The sequence below is a fragment of the Lissotriton vulgaris genome, chromosome 5 (genome assembly GCF_964263255.1).
Source record: "Lissotriton vulgaris chromosome 5, aLisVul1.2, whole genome shotgun sequence".
NCBI classification, from domain to species: Eukaryota; Metazoa; Chordata; class Amphibia; order Caudata; family Salamandridae; genus Lissotriton; species Lissotriton vulgaris.
Window position 1 is genome coordinate 1834816498 of NC_141693.1, and position 19763 is coordinate 1834836260.

At 47.3% G+C, this 19763-nt stretch overlaps 1 protein-coding gene across 1 annotated transcript in view; it reads left to right on the forward strand.

The window, feature by feature from the left end:
* The window catches only part of SCRN2 (secernin 2), a 203371-nt gene extending 185207 nt beyond the window's left edge, over positions 1-18164 (forward strand). Inside the window, exon 8 of the mRNA XM_086924298.1 lies at positions 16312-18164. Within this exon, the coding sequence (XP_086780424.1) occupies positions 16312-16506 (195 nt within the window). The 3' untranslated portion in view covers positions 16507-18164. The remainder of the gene's footprint in view (positions 1-16311) is intronic.
* Positions 18165-19763: the final 1599 nt, after the last annotated feature.

Here is a 19763-nt window from a genome sequence, read left to right on the forward strand (position 1 = left end):
TATTGGCAACGCCAGTGCTTGTTTATAAAGCAGACATACTGAACTCAATTATGTGAAGGTGTTCTCATATGTGATAAGAAAAATGTGACTCCGTAAAATATAACATTTACCTAGGATCATGCAATTTGAGACCATTATATAGGTGAAGCGCATTACAGTTAAGTCAAGTAGGTTATTGAAGCCACTAGACCTGCAGGTCTGGTAAGAGGTTTATGATTTTTCGAGGTCTGGAGGCACAGGTTATTTCTGATATCATTGGTGCTTGAGGAGGATTAAATACTAAAAAAGCGATTTTCAGAAGAGAGACTTGCTTGGCTTTTGTGTTCTGGGAGCCAGGTGTGATGAACCCACAAACTCAAGTGATGTTAGTGTTGCAGATAGGAGAGATGAGATTAGAGTAGTGCTCTAGTAAGTCTTTATCATGAATAGGGACAGTATATATGGTAGTGGGAGGTGGAGAAACCGAGGCTGCCGAGAGGTATTCAAATGTAGGGGAGAGTGGTAACAGGGTTTCTGAATAATGATAAGTCCGTGGAGAAGTGTGGCTCAATAGTTAGAGCGGCAGACCCTGATGCAGAGGTCTGGCCCGGGAACAGGGTTCAATTCCCGCCTCGCCGGCTCTTGGACTCAATCTCCCCGGACCTGATAATTCTCGCCTCTGTGCCTAGTCTAATCATGGGTCCCACTCTGTGACTCTGGGCAATAGCTTGCTTAATCTCCACAACGGCCCCAGCAGCTCTTGAATGCCTGGCTTCACCTTGGGGGTGCCCAGGAGTGGACATCCCACAGGAAACTAACAACAAACAATGTCTAGGGGTCAAAAAGAAAAGGAACTCAACTATAAAACCCATCCGAGACACAACTAGTTATTAACAAAAGTTGAACAAACCCAATAAGTGTGTGTATATGTGACAAATCAAAAGACAAATCTCAAGGGTATGGGAACAATATTCCCATTAGTTGCCACTCTGTACCGCCCTTTTACATCATATGGGTTCTCCTTACACAGGAGAAAATGTCCACAGCCTATAGATGTTGTTGTGACTGGAACTTAACGATTAGAAAGTATGTGTACAAATGGGTGGTACTGAAAGATATATTGTAAGTGGGTAACTGAATAGCAATGCAAAGTGAACGTGAAAAATATTAAAATTGGATAGGACTGAGTAGAAGATGAATTTTAACAATTTCTCTCAGTTCGTCCAAATCTTAAAAAATGTGTAACATACCAACAGATTTAACAAAATATCCGTTTGCAATAGGGGTCGACATGTTTCAGCATACGTGACAATGATGCCACTGCTTTCATCAGGACCAGAATGTTTGCTACTGCACAAATAGTGAGAATAAAAAATTATTTATATCACCTGTTGATTCCAGGTTGTTCTAATTTAATTAATCGACCACATCACTGTTGGAACGTTGTGTCAAGGACAGGAAACAAGGAGTAACAGAAGAAGAGAATTAACAAAAATAAAGACAAAAGCAATACAATAATGTCAAAGCATATAGTCCACCCCCTTTTCTGTAAAGCATATAGTACATCATGTATATTTTGTCACGGGGGAGTAAGTGTGCTTTTCATTACTCCATAACAGTTGGCCACTTACCAAATAGGTATGGGGATAACGCATCACCCCACCTGGCTGCAGCTCAGGTAAGAGGAGCACCACTCTAATTAAAAATAATAAAAGACATTCTATCAGTCGCTAGTCAAAAGTTTGGCAGGTAAAGATATAATACTCATCTCATCAGCTGTGCAAAGGGTTAAAATGATGGAGTTCAATCAAAAGGGGAGGAGCGGAGACATCTGTCCCCTTCCACAGATCGTCGCCACTGTTAAAAAGATGAATGCCCAGGCGTCAGATAAGAAACTTCCTTTATTCACTGCTCCGCTCTCCAGCAATGACAATCACCTCGGATGAACATTCTAAGAACAGCTTCACAGGAAGCTACCAAGTGCGCTATCACATGGGGGTGGCTGGAACATACCAAGGTGGACACGTTGTAAATAGGTGTATATAATAATGACATCACGTTGTAAATAGGTGTAAATATAATAACATAAGATTGTAACACAAAGCTAAAAGTGTTAATGCCCATTGTGCTGTACCAGATAGCCTCCAGATCAACAAAGCTCTATTAAGAGCCAGATCGCATATTGCTCGCAAAATGCAGTTATGATGCTGGCACCGTGGTAGTCCGTGCGCGCCATGATCTTATAAGTACGCGCACCAAAGGAAGCAAAAAGCTGTACATAGCTGAAAGTGTTAGTACCCACTGTCATATTTCGAATAGCCTCCATATCAACCACTCATTATTGAGAGCCTAATTGCGTGGTCCCGGAATATGCAGTTAGGATAGTGGCACCGTAGTTGTCTGTGCCCACCACAATCGTATTGGTGCGCATGCACAGGGCAACGATAAACACCAAGCCCTGGCTCTTCACCTCTGAAAAGACCAATTGCCTGTGCTCAATAGTATCTCCCATTGTCGCTTAGCATGCCCCAATAGAGATGCAGACAACAAGCAGTATAAGCCCCATGTGAGCCGAGTTCAGATGGTACACGGTCTCCAAAAACTGGAGAACCGAAGTGTAGTGCCATATTCCACTTCTAACCTGTCCGTCGGTGTCTCCCAGCGTCCCTCTGCGCTGTCTGGGGAAGCACCGTCGTGGAAGTCAGTGCCATATTTGTTTGTCCCTTTGCTGTACAATGGTCACGTGACCAGCCGATCACGTGACAAAGAGGATCATGGGAAATGTAGTTTGAATACCTCCATATGGCCGATCACACGACCACATTGGTTCTACGGCATGTTTCGCATTCATCTATGCCAGTTGTTGGTCATCACACAAAAAAGGGAGTAACAAAAAAATCGAGTTATCCATAAATAGATATTGTATTTTCAAAGGAGAAATAACAAAGGGAGGGTAACAGTAAAACCGTTCTCTGCCATATTAATGAATTTTGTTGGTAAGCGGTCACGTGATCAATCGATTGCGTGACCCAATGATTTATGGATCGTGTAGTTTAAAACTTCATTCAGCTAGCCAATCATACAACCATACCACTTCTAAAGTAGTGTGCCAGCATATATACATCGAGCCATTACGATATGCATATTATTGCCAATCAAGTTGACGTCGGATCAATGTTATCCACGTCTCAAAGAAGAAACAAAAAATGGAACTGAAAACGAGCCGTGATGGTACTTGTCAGATAGCTCCTTCTCCCCTGGTTATGACAAAAAATATATTAAGTAAATGCCAATAGTTGTATTTAGCCTCAATACAGACTAAAAAGGCTAAAAGGCAAGCTGTGACTGTACTTGTCAGATAGCTCCTTCTACCGTGGTTATAACAAAAAATATTAAGTAAATGCCAATGGTTGTATTGAGCCTCAATATAGACTAATAAGGCTAAAAAGCAAGCCTCAATATAGACTAAAAAGGCTGAAAGGCAAGCCATGACGGTACTTGTCAGATAACTCCTTCTACTGTGGTTATGGCAAAAAAGGTAAGTAAATGCCAACTTTTGTATTCAACCTCAATATAGACTAAAAAAAGGCTAAAGTACCGTCACGGCTTGCCTTTCAGCTTTTTTAGTCTATATTGAGGCTTACCTTTTAGCCTTTTTAGTCTTCTTTACAATTGGTATGGTCGTATGATTGGCTAGCTGAATGAAGTTTTAAACTACACCATCCATAAATCATTGGGTCACACAATCGACTGGTCACGTGACCGCTTACCAACAAAATACATTAATATGGCAGAGAAAGGTTTTACTGTTACCCTCCCTGTGTTATTTCTCCTTTGAAAATACAATATCTATTTATGGCTAACTCGATTTTTTTGTTACTCCCTTTTTTTGTGATGACAAACAACTGGCATAGATTGATGCAAAACGTGCCGTAGAACTAATGTGTCAGTGTGATCGGCCATACGGAGATATTCAAACTACATTTCCTATGATCCTCTTTGTCACCTGATCGGCTGGTCACGTGACCGTTGTACAGCAAAGGGACAAACAAATATGGCACTGACTTCCGCAACAGTGCCTCCCCAGACAGCGCAGAGGGACGCTGGGAGACACTGACGGACAGGTTAGTAGTGGAATATGGCACTACGCTTCGGTTCTCCAGTTTTTGGAGACCGTGTACCATCTGAACTTGGCTCACATGGGGCTTATACTGCTTGTTGTCTGCATCTCTATTGGGGCATGCGAAGCGACAATGGGACATACTATTGAGCACAGGCAATTGGTCTTTTCAGAGGCGAAGATCCAGGGCTTGCTGTTTATCGTTGCCCTGTGCATGCGCACCAATAAGATTGTGGTGCGCACGGACAACTACGGTGCCACTATCCTAACTGCATATTCCGGGCCACGATATTAGGCTCTCAATAATGCGGTGTTGATATGGAGGCAATTCGAAATATGACAATGGGTACTAACACTTTCAGCTATGTACAGCTGTTTGCTTCCTTTTGCACGCGTACTTATAAGATCATGGCGCGCACCGACTACCACGGTACCAGCAACATAACTGCATTTTGCGAGCAATATGCGATCTGGCTCTTAATAGTGCTTTGTAGATGTGAAGGCTATCTGATACAGCACAATGGGCATTAACACTTTTTCAGCTTTGCACAGCTGATGAGCTGAGTATTATATCTTTACCTGCCATAACTGCATTTTGCGGGCAATAGTACTTATAAGATCATGGCGCGCACGGACTACCACGGTGCCAGCATCATAACTGCATTTTGCAAGCAATATGTGATCTGGTTCTTAATAGTGCTTTGTTGATGTGGAGGCTATCTGATAAAGCACAATGGGCATTAACACTTTCAGCTTTGCACAGCGGATGAGCTGAGTATTATATCTTTACCTGCCAATTTTTGGACTAGCGACTGATAGAATGTCTTTTATTGTTTTTAATTAGAGCGGTGCTCCTATTACCTGAGCTGCAGCCAGGTGGGGTGACGCGTTATCCCCATACATATTTGGTAAGTGGCCAACTGTTATGGAGTAATGAAAACCACACATACTCCCCTGTGACAAAATATACATGATGTACTATATGCTTTGACATTATTGTATTGCTTTTGTCTTTATTTTTGTTAATTTTCTTCTTCAGTTACTCCTTGTTTCCTGTCCTTGATACAACGTTCCAACAGTGATGTGGTGGATTAATTAAATTAGAACAACCTAGAATCAACAGGTGATATAAATATTTTTTTATTCTCACTGTTTGTGCAGTAGCAAACAATTTGGTCCTGATGAAAGCAGTGGCATCATTGTCACGTGTGCTGAAACATGTCGACTCCTATTGCATACGGATATTTTGTTAAATCTGTTGGTATGTCACACATTTTTAAATATTTGGACGAACTGAGAGAAATTAATAAAATTCATCTTCTACTCAGTCCTATCCAATTTTAATATTTTTTCACGTTCACTTTGTACTGCTATTCAGTTACCCACTTACAATATATCTTTCTGTACCACCCATTTGTACACATACTTTCTAATGGTTAAGTTCCAGCCACGACAACATTTATAGGCTGTGGACATTTTGTCCTGGGTAAGGAGAACCCATATGGTGTAAAAGGGCGGTACAGAGTGGCAACTGATGGGAATATTTTTCCCATACCCTTGAGATTTGTCTTATGATTTGTTACATATACACACACTTATTGGGTTTGTTCAACTTTTGGTAATAACTAGTTGTGCCTCGGATGGGTTTTATAGTTGACTTCCTTTTCTTTTTGACCCCTAGACATTGTTTGTTGTTAGTATTATTGTTTGGGGCATGTGTCTAGATGTTGGTCGTTAATTCTGCCCTTGGACCCTCTTTTTAACTGTTGTTTTTGTACATATCACAGGAAAGCCAGGAAGGGTTCCACAGCGGTATGAATACAGCGGTACGAGAACTCAGGGTAGAAGTGCGCTATATAAATACAAACACATTTACATTTACCATACCTTTTGTGTGCATTAGGTTAGAGGATGCTATTGTTGTCATCTAGGATTAACTCATCGATGGAGTTGTAAGTAGACTTAAGCGAGATCTTGTTAGTGTGTGTGCATAGATAATTATGGAAGAATATAATCAGTTTCTTGTTCATCTCATGGGAGTTAACGTACATAAAGTTGGATAATTGTGTTGCACCTGTGTGAGTGTTTTCCTTTGTGGAAACAATGTGATGTAGGCATAGACAGGGTGGAGATAGTAGCAGGTCACATGAACTCAATTATTTGAAGGTGCTCTCCCTGTGTGGAGCAAAGATTCTCTCCAATGCCCTTTTCAGCTTTGGGCCACATTCTCTTCATGATCATCTGTCATTCCTTCCTAAGACGCTGTCAAATTTTCATGCCAGCAGGTGGTTGGGCTTTGCTCCTTTTTAACAAATCACATGTCAGATGCTGAGTTGGGTTCTTCCACGTGGAAGACATTGCGAAAAATTTTACTTGGGTGTTAGATCCTCTGGTAGACTGTCACCTACAGTTGCCCTTCTGTTATGGCAGGGTTTTTGGCTCTATTTAGCAGTGATATAGACTTTAATCTTGCTCACATCTAGGATAGGTATTCTTAGCTTGTGTTGGCCCTTTTAAGCCCTTTCTTCCAGACCTAGAAGAGGATAGCTGCTTAATATGCCTTATTCTTGACTCTAACCTGTCTATTGCCTATTGGCTTTGACATACTTGCTTATATTAGACACATTGGTATGGTTTATGTAGGTATTCTGACAGAGCTAAGGGGTATTTCATCCCTTTCAGGCCTACAGGCCTAGAACTAGAGGGACTCCATCTTGATGGAGCTGAGAGGCTTTTTAGAGTAAAGGTAAAGTTTACAGTAAGGCTGTTTGTGTGCTAGAGGAAGACCGGTTAGGACTGCTTCTTATCCGAGAAATGTGTTTTTCTCTTGGGCCCAGACGTAACAAGCAGATGGGCACTGCGGTTGCGTGGAAGCCTGGGAGCTGGCACAGGAATTCGGTAGGAGGCAGCCCTCTGGTGGAAATTTCCATGAGGGGAGAGGAATCCATATTAGCGAGCTGCAGGAAAGGAGGAGTGTTCATTCCAGCTTGTGTGCAGAACAGCTTGGAGCTCAGAACAGCTTGGAGCTCAGTTCAGCTTGGAGCTCAGTTCAGCTTGGAGCTCAATTCAGCTTGGAGAGAGAACAGGATGTCTGCTGGAGCTGCAGAATAGAGTGCAGTTCTTGAATGGAGAAAGAAGGCAGACGATTGCTGAAGATGAGGAGAGAGAGAGAGCAGTGCAGAGAGCATCAAAGAAGGCTGTCAGCTGGAGCAACTGAACCAGAGGCGCGGTGATGTGGTGAAGGAGGGAGAGACAGAGCGAGCCCTAATCCCACCAGAGGCAGAGAGAAATCTTCCTTCTAATAGGTGAGGTAGTCTGAACTAGTACACTTTAATCTTGTTCTTATTCCCTAGGCTATCGTATGTCTAATCTTTTCCCTTTCAGCGGTGTGTTAAAAGATCCTGTTGCCCCGCAGATAAATTGTATGTCTAATCCTTTTCTTTCAGCGGTGTGTTAAAGTTACTGCTAGTTATAGAGACCCCATAGTTTTGTATATGTGTACTTTATTATTGTTACAATAAACATCCCCATTAATTAGTGAATTAGTGTGCATGAGTTTTTTTATGATAAAGCTAGCCTGGCTTCTAGCCAGTTGCCGTTGAGCCACTGATGGATCAGAAGGGAGTAGGAGCGCTTAAATCAAGGAATAACTCAATCACATAGTGTGTATATCTTTGTCCCCATACAGTGAGGGTAATCCCCTTTCCTAGTAGGTATTACTGTTTGAACAGATGCTACCCCTGATCAGGTAAGTAATAGTGAGGGAGAGAGGAGACCTGCAACTAAGGGACCAAGTTAGTACACCCTCCCATAATCCTGTAAACAGCGTCTTCTGTTCCAAAGCATAGGTAACCTTTTTCTCCTAGTCAGATGTTACAGCCAGAACAGATGCTGCCCCTGATCCGGTAAGTCTGAATGAATAGGGAGAACAGGGAGCCCTTGAGCTAGGGAATTGTTGACACTAAGTAATTCGGCTATCCCATAATATTATTGTAGTAGCAGACCCTCAGTGAAGAGACATATAACTGAAGGTGTTCATAGGAATGTGGTCGTCGTTGATATACGGCGTTAATGAGAGCACTGATTGTGTGTATACCCACAGGATTGTGGCTTGTGTAAGTGAGAGCGCTGGGGAGGATTACCAGCGTGGAGGTTTGCCGGATTGCGAACCGTTTGGAAATAAGGGAGAGCACTGGGGCTGCAGACCCACGTGTGTAGACACGCCAGATTGTGTGTCATATCTGCCCCAGGGTAGATTAGTCTGGGTCTGAGTGGCCGCGAGACTATAAGGTATAAGTGTAGTGTAGGGCATGGATATCCTTAGTAATCAGTGAGTATTCTTAGTATCCCTATAGATTTAGTGGTGTTTCTAATAATATGAGCTTGTATATTGCGAGTTCCCCATCCTCAGGTAGGTACCCAGGTGCCTGGATAGATGGTCCTGAGGAGGGATGTGGTTACGTTCTGGCTGGGTTGGAGGGGCCCCTAGGGGCTGATCCCATCTAATCAGAAAACCCGGCCATGACACCTTCTTAGGAAAAGCAGGTCGTTGTGCTATTTCAGTCCCTCTTCTACAGATCTGGTTTCTGTCACATTGCTTGACTTTACAGCAAGGAGCTCAATGTGCAAGCAATGAGTGCTGATATAGTATCTGTTCCCTTCTAGGGGCTTTTTCTTGCTTATGTTTATTTGCAAGACAGCCACATGGGCTTTGTCAGATGTGCTCTATTCACTACTGCATGGTTGTTCCCTCAGACTGAGACTACGATCGGTAAAGCTTTGTTAACTGACTTGCTTGATTAGTATTTTAGGAAAAGTTATGCACTTTAACATCTCCAGTGCTGGTAGTTAATAGACTCCAGACCCTTTCTTTAATTTGCCCCACCTACTCCTCATCCCTCTCCGTGCCGTTAGATACAGCTGGAATGGAAAGGGGCGACCACTAGGTCCCCCCGAACGTATGGTTGGGGGCCCGGATCCTCCCGGGAAACCATTTTGGGCGGGGGGCGTGTCTCGGCTGGTATGCCCGAAACGGCGTAGCCGGGGCACGCCTTTTCCCGCCCAAGAGGGGTTGTCCTAGACACCTACACCGATGGCCACGCCCAGTAGGCGTACCGGCGGAGGGTTCACGCCCTCCCGAAGAGGAATAAAAGGAGCGGGAATCCGAAGAAGCATCCTCTTGTTCCTGTGCTTGGAAGCTGCACCCACTCGATGCACGTGAGCCCTCGACGGAACAAGGAGCAATTTTGAGAACTTGTAATTCTTGTGTTTCTCTTTCAGCGACTTCGAGGCTACGGATCCAGGACTGCGTTGGTCAACTTGGATCGAAAACAATGTCTGGCAAGAAGGAAGGAAAGAAGCTCGAGACTGACCAGGTGCTTCGCATGCTGGTAAGCAGAATGCCGAAGATCGAACGAAACGTCGTTATGGTCCCGGCGCTTGGCCGAGATATGGCAAACATGAAGAAGCAGATGGCTGCGATGAACAATCCGGGTGATAGGCCCGGCATTGCCGGGAGTTGTCCCCGAGGGTAGGGGTATACGGGTCAGGAATAGGGCGGCAGGAGGGGAGGTTCCGGTCCCCGAAGTACCCCCTTCGATCCCTGCCACTCCAGTCGAGACCCCATTACCAATCCCAGACGCGGGTCAGCCGATTCCGGTTGTGGTTACGCCCGCTAACGAGGAGGACATGCCTCCTGAATTAGCCGCCCAGTTGGCCGCATGGCTCAGCAGAAAAGCAGGGGGTGCTACGGCACCTGGAGACACGGCCGAAGAGGCCAGGTTGCTAATACAGCAGTTGCGGTAGTCGCGAGATGCCGCGAAGGTGAATCTCCCTCTTGTCCCCCCACAGGTGACCCCGGAAGGACCGGCAGCTGGCGTCGAAAAAACAGCGGGAACGACAACGGAGCCGGGTAAGCAGGCATTGCCAATGGCGGGGGAGGGCTCTTTGCCCTCAAGACGGGAGCGAGTGGTTCAACATATCCTGTTGGCCACAAAAGAATTGATATGGGCTGACAAGTATGTACATATGTTTTCCCTGCTGACTGACCATCGCGAGATGGAGTATGCTAAGACGCAGAAAGATTTGTGGCACCCGAGTGTATGGCGAGCCAAGATGGCGGGATTCAGGGTTGATGAGACAATCACAAATTGGGCCAAGGCCTTTGCGATGTTTACTGCAATTATTGGGGAGCGTAAGCCTGAGGTTTTGCCTGAATTGTCTTGCTATCAGGCACGAATAATGGATTTTTATGAAACATATGAGGGCAATGAGTGGATGGGTTACGATATGAAATTCCGCAAGGCCAAAGAGTACGATTCATCTCTGGCGTGGGATTGTCTCGACTCGATTTCTTGGCAGAAGCAGCTCCTGCCGGGCGCGACGAAGACGTCCTCGCCAGGCGGGAATGGGTCGGGGTTTTCCCGCCAACAGCCCGCAGTGCCCTTTCGAGCGGGCCCCGGTGGCGACCACCAAGCAAAGACTGGTGGGAATGGGGGAAAGAGAGGGGTCTGTTGGAGCTTTAACAGGGGCAACTGCACCAGACCACAGGGGACATGCAAGTTCAGACATGCGTGTGCGGGTTGCGGGAATTCCTCGCACCCCGAGAGTTCGTGCAGATCCAAGAATGGCGGGTCGGGAGGTAGGGGAGGGTCCAAACAAGATTGAGTGGGACCACTGTGTACCGTTACCGACCCCCGTTGATATCATGGCAATGATCCCCTGGCTAAACAAATACCCTGGTCATGTCTCCGCTGGGGTGTTGAGGAATGGATTCTTATATGGTTTCCACATCCCGGCGGGGGATTTTCGGGGGGAATCACTGTGTAGAAACCAACTATCGGCTCAGCATAACCCAGCGGTGGTGGAGAGGAAGATTGCAAAAGAGGTTACCCTGGGCCGGGTTGCGGGCCCATATGGGCACCCGCCAGTAAAAACTTTATTTGTTCCCCGTTAGGAGTGGTCCCCAAGAAAGACCCAGGGGAATTTAGGCTGATCCATAACTTGTCGGCTCCGAAGGGTCTCTCGGTGAACAATGCGATTGACCCAGAAGTTTGTTCGGTGCGGTACGCATCCTTCGATGATGCCGTCACCATGTTGAATCGCCTGGGGCCCGGAGCGCTGATGGCGAAGTCAGATATCGAGTCGGCGTTCCGGTTGCTCCCGGTACACCCACGGGATCAGCGTCTCTTAGGTTTGTTTTCCAAGGGCGTTACTACATGGATAGATGTATGCCAATGGGTTGCTCCATCTCTTGTGCTTATTTTGAGAAATTCAGCAGTTTTTTGGAATGGGCATTCACCGAAGCCACTGGGCATAGTCATGTTATGCATTACTTAGATGATTTTCTGTTCTTGGGGGCAGCCGGCGACACAGAGTGTGCGCAGGCGTTACAGGAATTTTGTATCCTCATGGAGGAATTCGGAGTGCCATTGGCACCAGATAAGACGGTGGGACCAGCTACTTCACTGGAGTTTCTGGGAATTGAACTCGATTCTGTGGAGGGTTGTTTCCACTTGCCAGTAGGGAAAGTAGCGAAATTCAGGGCTTCCCTGGAACTGTGCCTTGGTAAGGAGAAAGTGACTCTGCATCAGTTACAACAAGCAGTGGGTCAGCTTAACTTTGCCCTGAGAGTGATACCAATGGCCCGCCCCTTTTCCCGCTCTATCGCACAAGCTATGGTCGGTCTCAAGGAAGGACATCACCGCACGAGACTGTCTGCTGAGGTTCGCCAGGACATGCGCATCTGGTTGGCATTTCTGGCGGACTTCAACGGTCGAGTGGTATGGAACAAGCCGCCAGCGTCTTCGGACGAGCTGGGTTTGTGGACTGACTCGGCGGGGAGCGTGGGATTTGGCGCCATTTTTGGTAACCGATGGTCGGCGCAGACGTGGCCGACATGGTGGCACACCAGCGGTCTCACAGGTAACATTGGGTTCCTCGAGCTATTCCCAATTTTTGTGGCTCTGATGGCATGGCCGGACGGGTTCAAAGATCGCTCTGTGGTATTTTGGTCCGACAATATGACTGTTGTTGAATGTATTAACAATCAGGCAGCACGCTGCAAGTGGATCTTGAGATTGTTGAAGGAAATTGTACTACTTTGCATGAGACTGAATGTACAGTTCAGGGCTAAACATGTGCCGGGTGTACTGAATCATGCGGCTGATGCCCTCTCTCGTTCACATATGCAGGCGTTCAGGGGTTATCTACCGACTGCGGACCTAGCGGCGGCACCGTTCCCCGAAGCACTCTGGCTACTCGGTGCCCCGGATTACAAGACCTCGTGGCAGCAAGCTTAGCCCCCAGGACGAGGAAGGCATACAAAGAAGCTTTTTGTTCCTATTGTGCATTTTTGGGTCCGACTGGGGATCAGAAATGGGGGCAGGAGGATTGCTTCCTAAAGTTTATGGTAGCATTGCACAGGGAAGGCCGATCGGTCGCAACGGCCAATAGGCACCGAGCGGCCATTTCATTCATGGCACAGGTGCAGGGCATCAAAGACCCGACATCTTCCTTTTTGGTAAAGAAAGCCCTTCGCGGCTGGCAACGCCTTGAAGGTCGTAGAGTAGACGAGAGGCGCCCGATTGGCTTAGAAAGGTTGTCCCTGCTTATGTCGATACTACCCACGACATGTTCCTCCCATTTCGAAGCAATTCTGTTCCGGGCCGCTTTCGCATTAGCGGTCCATGGGGCTATGCGGATGAGCGAACTGGTTGCAAAAAATAAGAAAGATGTGGAGGGGGGTCTATGTTGGGATCACATCCTGATCAGGGGTGATTCCATGGTAATCACAATAGCTAAATCCAAGACTGATCAGAGAGCTATGGGAGACAGTGTTGTTGTCCAGCGCTTGCGAGGGTCCCCCATGTGCCCGATAATGTGCATTGAGGAATATTTGGCGCTGAGGGCGGATACATGGGGTGGGAGTTTGCTGAGACACATCGATGCCACCCCACTGACGAGGTTTCAGTTTCAGAGGGTGCTAACAATGGCAATCGCAGCGGCGGGCTTGGACCCGAGCGATTTTGGGACCCACTCCTTTAGGATAGGGGCTGCTACTGAGGCTACAGCCAGGGGTCAGAGTAATGAAGAGGTAAAACTGTTAGGACGATGGTCCTCGAACTGTTTTAAAAGGTATGTGCGATTGCACATGTTGTGAAGTCAAGTTACATGCATTCACGCTTCTTGTCTTCTGTTTGATTTACAGTTTCGCGAGCACATTATGCGGGGCGGAATTTCCAGTCGACCCGGCACCAGGGGACCAGCGGTCAGAGATCACCGGCTGAGGAGAGAGAGGTGTGGGTCGTGGGCCACTCATACGTGAGGCGGGCCGGGGACGTATTCAAAGCAGGTGACGCGACTCACGCAGCTGGGGAATACGGGTACAGAGTGACCTTCCACGGAAGGGGCGGGCTCTGTATTGACCAGTTTGAATCTTTTGTCGAGGGACTCTTAGGGCGGCGGAGGTCACCGCCATCTGTAATCATAGTACACCTGGGGGGCAATGACATGGTGACGCTCGGCAGGCGAGTATTACTCGAGCGAGTTTTGTCTACCGTCAGCTGGCTGGCAAAAAGAATCCCGGGGTGCACGATCGCATGGTCCCACATGATTCCTAGGAAGGTATGGCGGGGGGGCCTTTCGGTATCGGCACTGAACCATTCAGTAAAGAAGGTCAATAATATAATTGGTAGGTTGTTTCGCTCGCCGCAATTGCACAGTATTCCGCATGGGTGTATTCGGGGTGATCATATGTATCTAGATGATGGGGTTCACTTGTCCCGGGAGGGGAATGTCTTACTCGTAGGAGACTTCATAGCTTGGCTAAAGGGTTTGAGGACGCATGACCTTTAGGAGGAGTTTTGGGGGGGGCCGGATAGCCGGTCAACTATCCGGCCTGTGGCGGTAAGGTCATGATCGGTGAGCAGTAATTTCAAGGTCCCTAGAGGGGGGGCGCCACCCACTATGGATGGGAGCGCCCGGGGGGAGGCGGCCATTGGCCCCTCCCACGGGGAGGCGGCACCCACTAAGTATGGATCGCCTAGGGGAAGACGGCCATAGGCCCCTTCCAGGGGGGGGGAGGCGGCTATATGCCCCTCCTACGAATTTCCCGGGGCCCGGATATCCGCGACGGCGGATGTGATAGACAGTGGGGGGGGGGGGAAGAGAGGGGGGGGGGTCCACGCTGCCTTCTTACAGACACCTCACACGGGTCCTCGGACGACCTTTAAGATGGCGTCGAGTTTAAATGGGGGGCCCCCAACAAGACAAGGGAAATTGGAGTTGGCACAGAGGGTACAGTCCTCTGCGCGGCCGCCACTCACACCGTGAGGGCGAGAGTTTTGGTAGTAGGGATCTGACACCGGTTGCGACCTTGCCGTTGGCCCGTAATGCTAGGATGTACAATTTTAATTTAGAAAGTATGCATTTGCAGGATGTTAGACTTGGCTAGGAAAACCTTTGTATTAGAGATTTGTTAAGGTTAGCCAATGTGACATGTCTTCATCGCAATGTAATAAATGAAAATTGTACATGATATGAAACTTTTATTTAATGTTTTAATTTTGTTTCATATTTTAATAAATACGGCCGGGAGGGTAACTCCCTCCCGCCTTCCAAAAGTTCAAATACTGCGTCCGTCTTCCCATCCTTGGGGATTGTGTTGGGAGGGGGTGACAGGCATCCCGGCCATATGGAAAGGGGCGACCACTAGGTCCCCCCGAACGTATGGTTGGTGGCCCGGATCCTCCCGGGAAACCATTTTGGGCGGGGGGCCTGTCTCGGCTGGTATGCCCGAAGCGGCGTAGCCGGGGCGCGCCTTTTCCCGCCCAAGAGGGGTTGCCCTAGACACCTACACCGATGGCCACGCCCAGTAGGCGTACCGGCGGAGGGTTCACGCCCTCCCGAAGAGGAATAAAAGGAGCGGGAATCCGAAGAAGCATCCTCTTGTTCCTGTGCTTGGAAGCTGCACCCACTCGATGCACGTGAGCCCTCGACGGAACAAGGAGCAATTTTGACCCACCCACCAGCCCCTTATGGCAATGTTTGTTCTGCAATAAAGTCTTTTTCTCTGATTAACATCTTCTTCCCTCCGTATTGCGGTATATGAAGGTAAACTTTAATGAGATGTTGTCTGTCTGAAGGTACTCTTTTCTCTTGTAGTAGAGGTAAATATGGCAAGTAGACAGGGTGATGTTTTTTCCCTTAGTAGGTAATCAAAATGTCGTATTTATTTTTGGTCGGGCGGTAAGGTCATGATCGGTGAGCAGTAATTTCAAGGTCCCTAGAGGGGGGCGCCACCCACTATGGATGGGAGCACCCGGGGGGAGGCGGCCATTGGCCCCTCCCACGGGGAGGCGGCACCCACTAAGTATGGATCGCCTAGGGGAAGACGGCCATAGGCCCCTTCCAGGGAGGGAAGGCGGCTATATGCCCCTCCTACGAATTTCCCGGGGCCCGGATATCCGCGACGGCGGATGTGATAGACAGTGTGGGGTGGGGGGGAGTCCACGCTGCCTTCTTACAGACACCTCACACGGGTCCTCGGACGACCTTTAAGATGGCGTCGAGTTTAAATGGGGGGCCCCCAACAAGACAAGGGAAATTGGAGTTGGCACAGAGGGTACAGTCCTCTGCGCGGCCGCCACTCACACCGTGAGGGCGAGAGTTTTGGTAGTAGGGATCTGACACCGGTTGCGACCTTGCCGTTGGCCCGTAATGCTAGGATGTACAATTTTAATTTAGAAAGTATGCATTTGCAGGATGTTAGACTCGGCTAGGAAAACCTTTGTATTAGAGATTTGTTAAGGTTAGCCAATGTGACATGTCTTCATCGCAATGTAATAAATGAAAATTGTACATGATATGAAACTTTTATTTAATGTTTTAATTTTGTTTCATATTTTAATAAATACGGCCGGGAGGGTAACTCCCTCCCGCCTTCCAAAAGTTCAAATACTGCGTCCGTCTTCCCATCCTTGGGGATTGTGTTGGGAGTGGGTGACAGGCATCCCGGCCATATCTGCCATGCACATGCTTCTCCTTAATTCTTATTGTGCAAGCTATTTTCTGGTGCCTCGGACAGTAGTTTGGGATTTGGAACGTTGTATGAGTCTTGAGAAAGTGGAAGAAGAATCTGAACTCCATTACAAAAGTCTAGACTTAGTAGATGTTACTCTATAAGTTTTGATACATTTGTCCTATGCACACAGGAGCAGAGTGAGGCACTCCATTGTCAGATGAGGGAGCTGGAGCAGCAGAGCCTGGAAGCCATAAACAATGTGATGAAGGGAAAGATGGCGCTCTTTGCAGATGACCTTGGCGAACTCTTCTTCGATTGTGTGGACACTGAAATCAAATTTTACCGAAAAGTACAGGAATATTGTGGAGTATGTATAGATGTGTGAGCAGAAGTGTACTGGCACTCTTGTTTGATCATACTGCTGTGATAGAAATCATGTGCACACTGCGACTGATGAAGAAGGCACCAGTCGCATCCAAGAAGTTAACTTCTGCATTGAGACACCTGGTTGATATGAAACTATGAGGGTAACAAAATGATACAAGCTAAAGGGGTAACCATGGTTAAACAAAAATATAATTTTTTGGGGAGAGGATGACCTGTAAACTAGGGAGGGGGAACCAGGTTCAAGTCTCAGCAACTACACACAACATCCTGTGATTCTTGGTAAATCACTTAATCTCCCCGTGCCTAACAGAAATGAATGTGTCTTTGTGAAACAAACCTGGTGCTCATGTAAAGCACTTTGATGCCCGATATCTTAGGGTAGTTGCGCTATATAAAACTCTACAAAAAAAGAAATACAGATTTTTCATTGTTTAACCTTCCCCAAGGTGAAAAGTCAAACGGCACTATGAACACCTTAGCTATAGGATGAATGGTCAAAAGAAACCTTAACAAAAGACATCAATTATACTCTCTAATATGTGTTGAAATCTAGCTAGCATGGGATCTTGTTTTCACATGCCATGAATTTAGTAATTCGATGATAATTTACCTGCTCTCCATTTTCTTCTGGTAAAATCAGGGCCAGTAAAGGTGAAGGAACAAACCAGGGCCATCTAGTCTTTCCATGGGCTACTTACAGTATCACCAGAGAGTTCATTTATTCACCTACTCTGCCAACAAAAAAAGGTGATTAATTTAGTGGATTAGACATGTCGAATACATGGAGCAAAACATTTCCATAAGAAATGGCTCAAAGAGGTACTTTCAGCAGTAAGCCAGACTCACTGACTTTGACAGCACTTGATTTAAGTGTTGTCGATACAACTAGGTATATAGCTAAATCTGTCTGTAACCAGATCTAAAGGTGCTTACGCTTCCAGACTGAACAAGAAAGATTAGTTCTTTTGCCCACCACTCAAAACAGGTGCTCAGCCAGTGTCTTTACTACTCGCAATTTTCTCAGAGAAAAATACTTAGCACAGAGTGATACGTGATTTGCCCAGGATCAAACTGTTTTTGTTAAGTGGGAAATCTGATATTAAAACTGTGTTCTTATTTTGCCTGTGCCGTTACATCCCTTCTCATCTGTTTAACCCCTTTACTGCTGACTAGTCCCCAGAGACCTTTTTTGACAATATCAGTTGGTGGTTCAGCCTTCATAGTCGTTTTCTACAAAAGAAAGCTAAGTCAAGTATGTGTCCTATTTGGGGATTTTAAAGATATTCATGGTTTGTGATTTACTGTGCCAAAATGTTGTACTTCTTTTTTTAAATTTCTTTCTTTACAAAAAAATGTGGGGAAAATTTTGTGCAAGAAAGGAATTTCTTTTTGAAAAAATGGTGTCAACAGTGGTAGTCCGTATCTCTAGCTTGTGCAGTCATACCTACCTAAGTGGGGCAAAAGAGGTGGGAAACCTGTACTTGCTGAAAAGTATTGAATTTTGCATTGGGTCATTTATAATAGTAATAGTAATCAAATAGTAATCTTTGAATTAAAAAAGTGATGAAGGTATGTAGGAAACAAGAAATAATGTAATCAGATTTTCATTTGCAATTTTTAAACTGAAGGCCTATCAATAAAATTAACATATCATTACACCTTTCTGACTTTTTGAGCAGCCAATGTATCGTTTTTGTCAGTTGTAAAAAAGCTCTCAATACTCAGAGCTCCTCACAGTCGTTTTTTTTATTGTGTACTGGCCATGCATCACTTTATACAGAAAAATCTAATAAAAAAGAAACACTATGGCTTTTTGAGCTGTACCTAAGAATCTGAGTTTAGGGGGAGGAGCCAAGATGGCGATCGGAGCGGACCTGTAGGCTCCCGGCTCCGCCAGTCCGTTTCTGCCGTGCCGACATCCTGAACATAATCCTGACACACTCGACGGCAGCGTGTGTGCGAGTCGGCGCTGATCACGACGGTGCTCTCCCGGACCCTGGACCTGTCCGGCAGCCGGAGAAATCTGCCTCCTGACTCCCGGCCCTGGACCCCGCTTCAGTGGGCTCCTCCTTCCGTGCCTCCTGACCCTGATGCCGGCCGGAGTGCTCCGCCGGCGCATACGATAGTGTGACCGGCGCTGGCCCTGCGAGGCGCTGCTAGAGCCTAGTCACCTGGGATGGTGCGACGCGGGCGGAGAGAGGACAGTGTTTACGGAGCTGCGGACCTCCACTATAGCGGAGCCTTTGTTTGAGGCGCCTGGTACGAGGAAGGGACGGACATTTTGTATTGCACTTCGTTTGTGGCCCCCATGCCTCGCTACCCGAGACTGCCAAATGGAGTGTAACTGACCCGCATTGCTTTGGGGCACGGAGCGTCCTACTCGGTCAGTGAAACGAGGGGGTGCGCTGGCGCTATCCTGAAACCGGTGCCCGGCGTGGACCCTGGTCGAGATGGCTAGGAGCGCCGCCATGTCTTGTGGGGACCTAAGCCCTTCCACACCAGTGACCAGTGCCGCCCTGGCTATAGGAGAACCCGTGACTCTGGAGATTCCCCGGGGGCACAAAACCAGAGGACTACAGCCTGTGATTTCTCTCGGCGCTGTTCTGTCGGCCCTGCGTGACCTCCGCTCAGAAGTGCGACACTGCAACCGAGAACTGGGCGACAAGCTGGACCGTATGACATCAACGTTGGGCTGGGGCACCGATGCCTCGGAACTGCGCAGCAACCACCTGCCATTGCCTGCAACGAGTGGGGCGCCGATGATCTCTCCGGTAAGCTGCACGTCTGAGTTCCCTGACTATCTTGCGGACGCCCAGGATTACCAGCCTGATGACTACCCTCGGAACACTTTGTTTCTCCTCCAGGAGAGGTGTGCAAGATTGTGGCCAGACTCTCTACTGTGGATGCCTCGAGACCTGTTTGCATCGTCTTGGCTGCCTTTTCCTCCTGCGCTGCGCTTTTTGCCTATCCTGATTAAAACATCATGTACGCCTGGTGTGCTTATGGAACATTCTGCTGCACTCGACGGACTTCCTGCTGACTCATCGTGGCCATTTTGTGCCTCCGCTTTGTTGTCCTCTGTCCTCTCGCCATTTTGCTCCTTTGTATTGTGGTGGGCGGGCCTCTCTTGGGCAGCGCGACTGTGGGACTATCCGCGTTCAGGTCAGGGCTAGGTTGCTTTTTCTGATGTTGGCTGCTGGGCTGGTGGGTCGGGATTTGGGACTGTATTTTGTGTCCAGTTTACGAGTTCGCTGT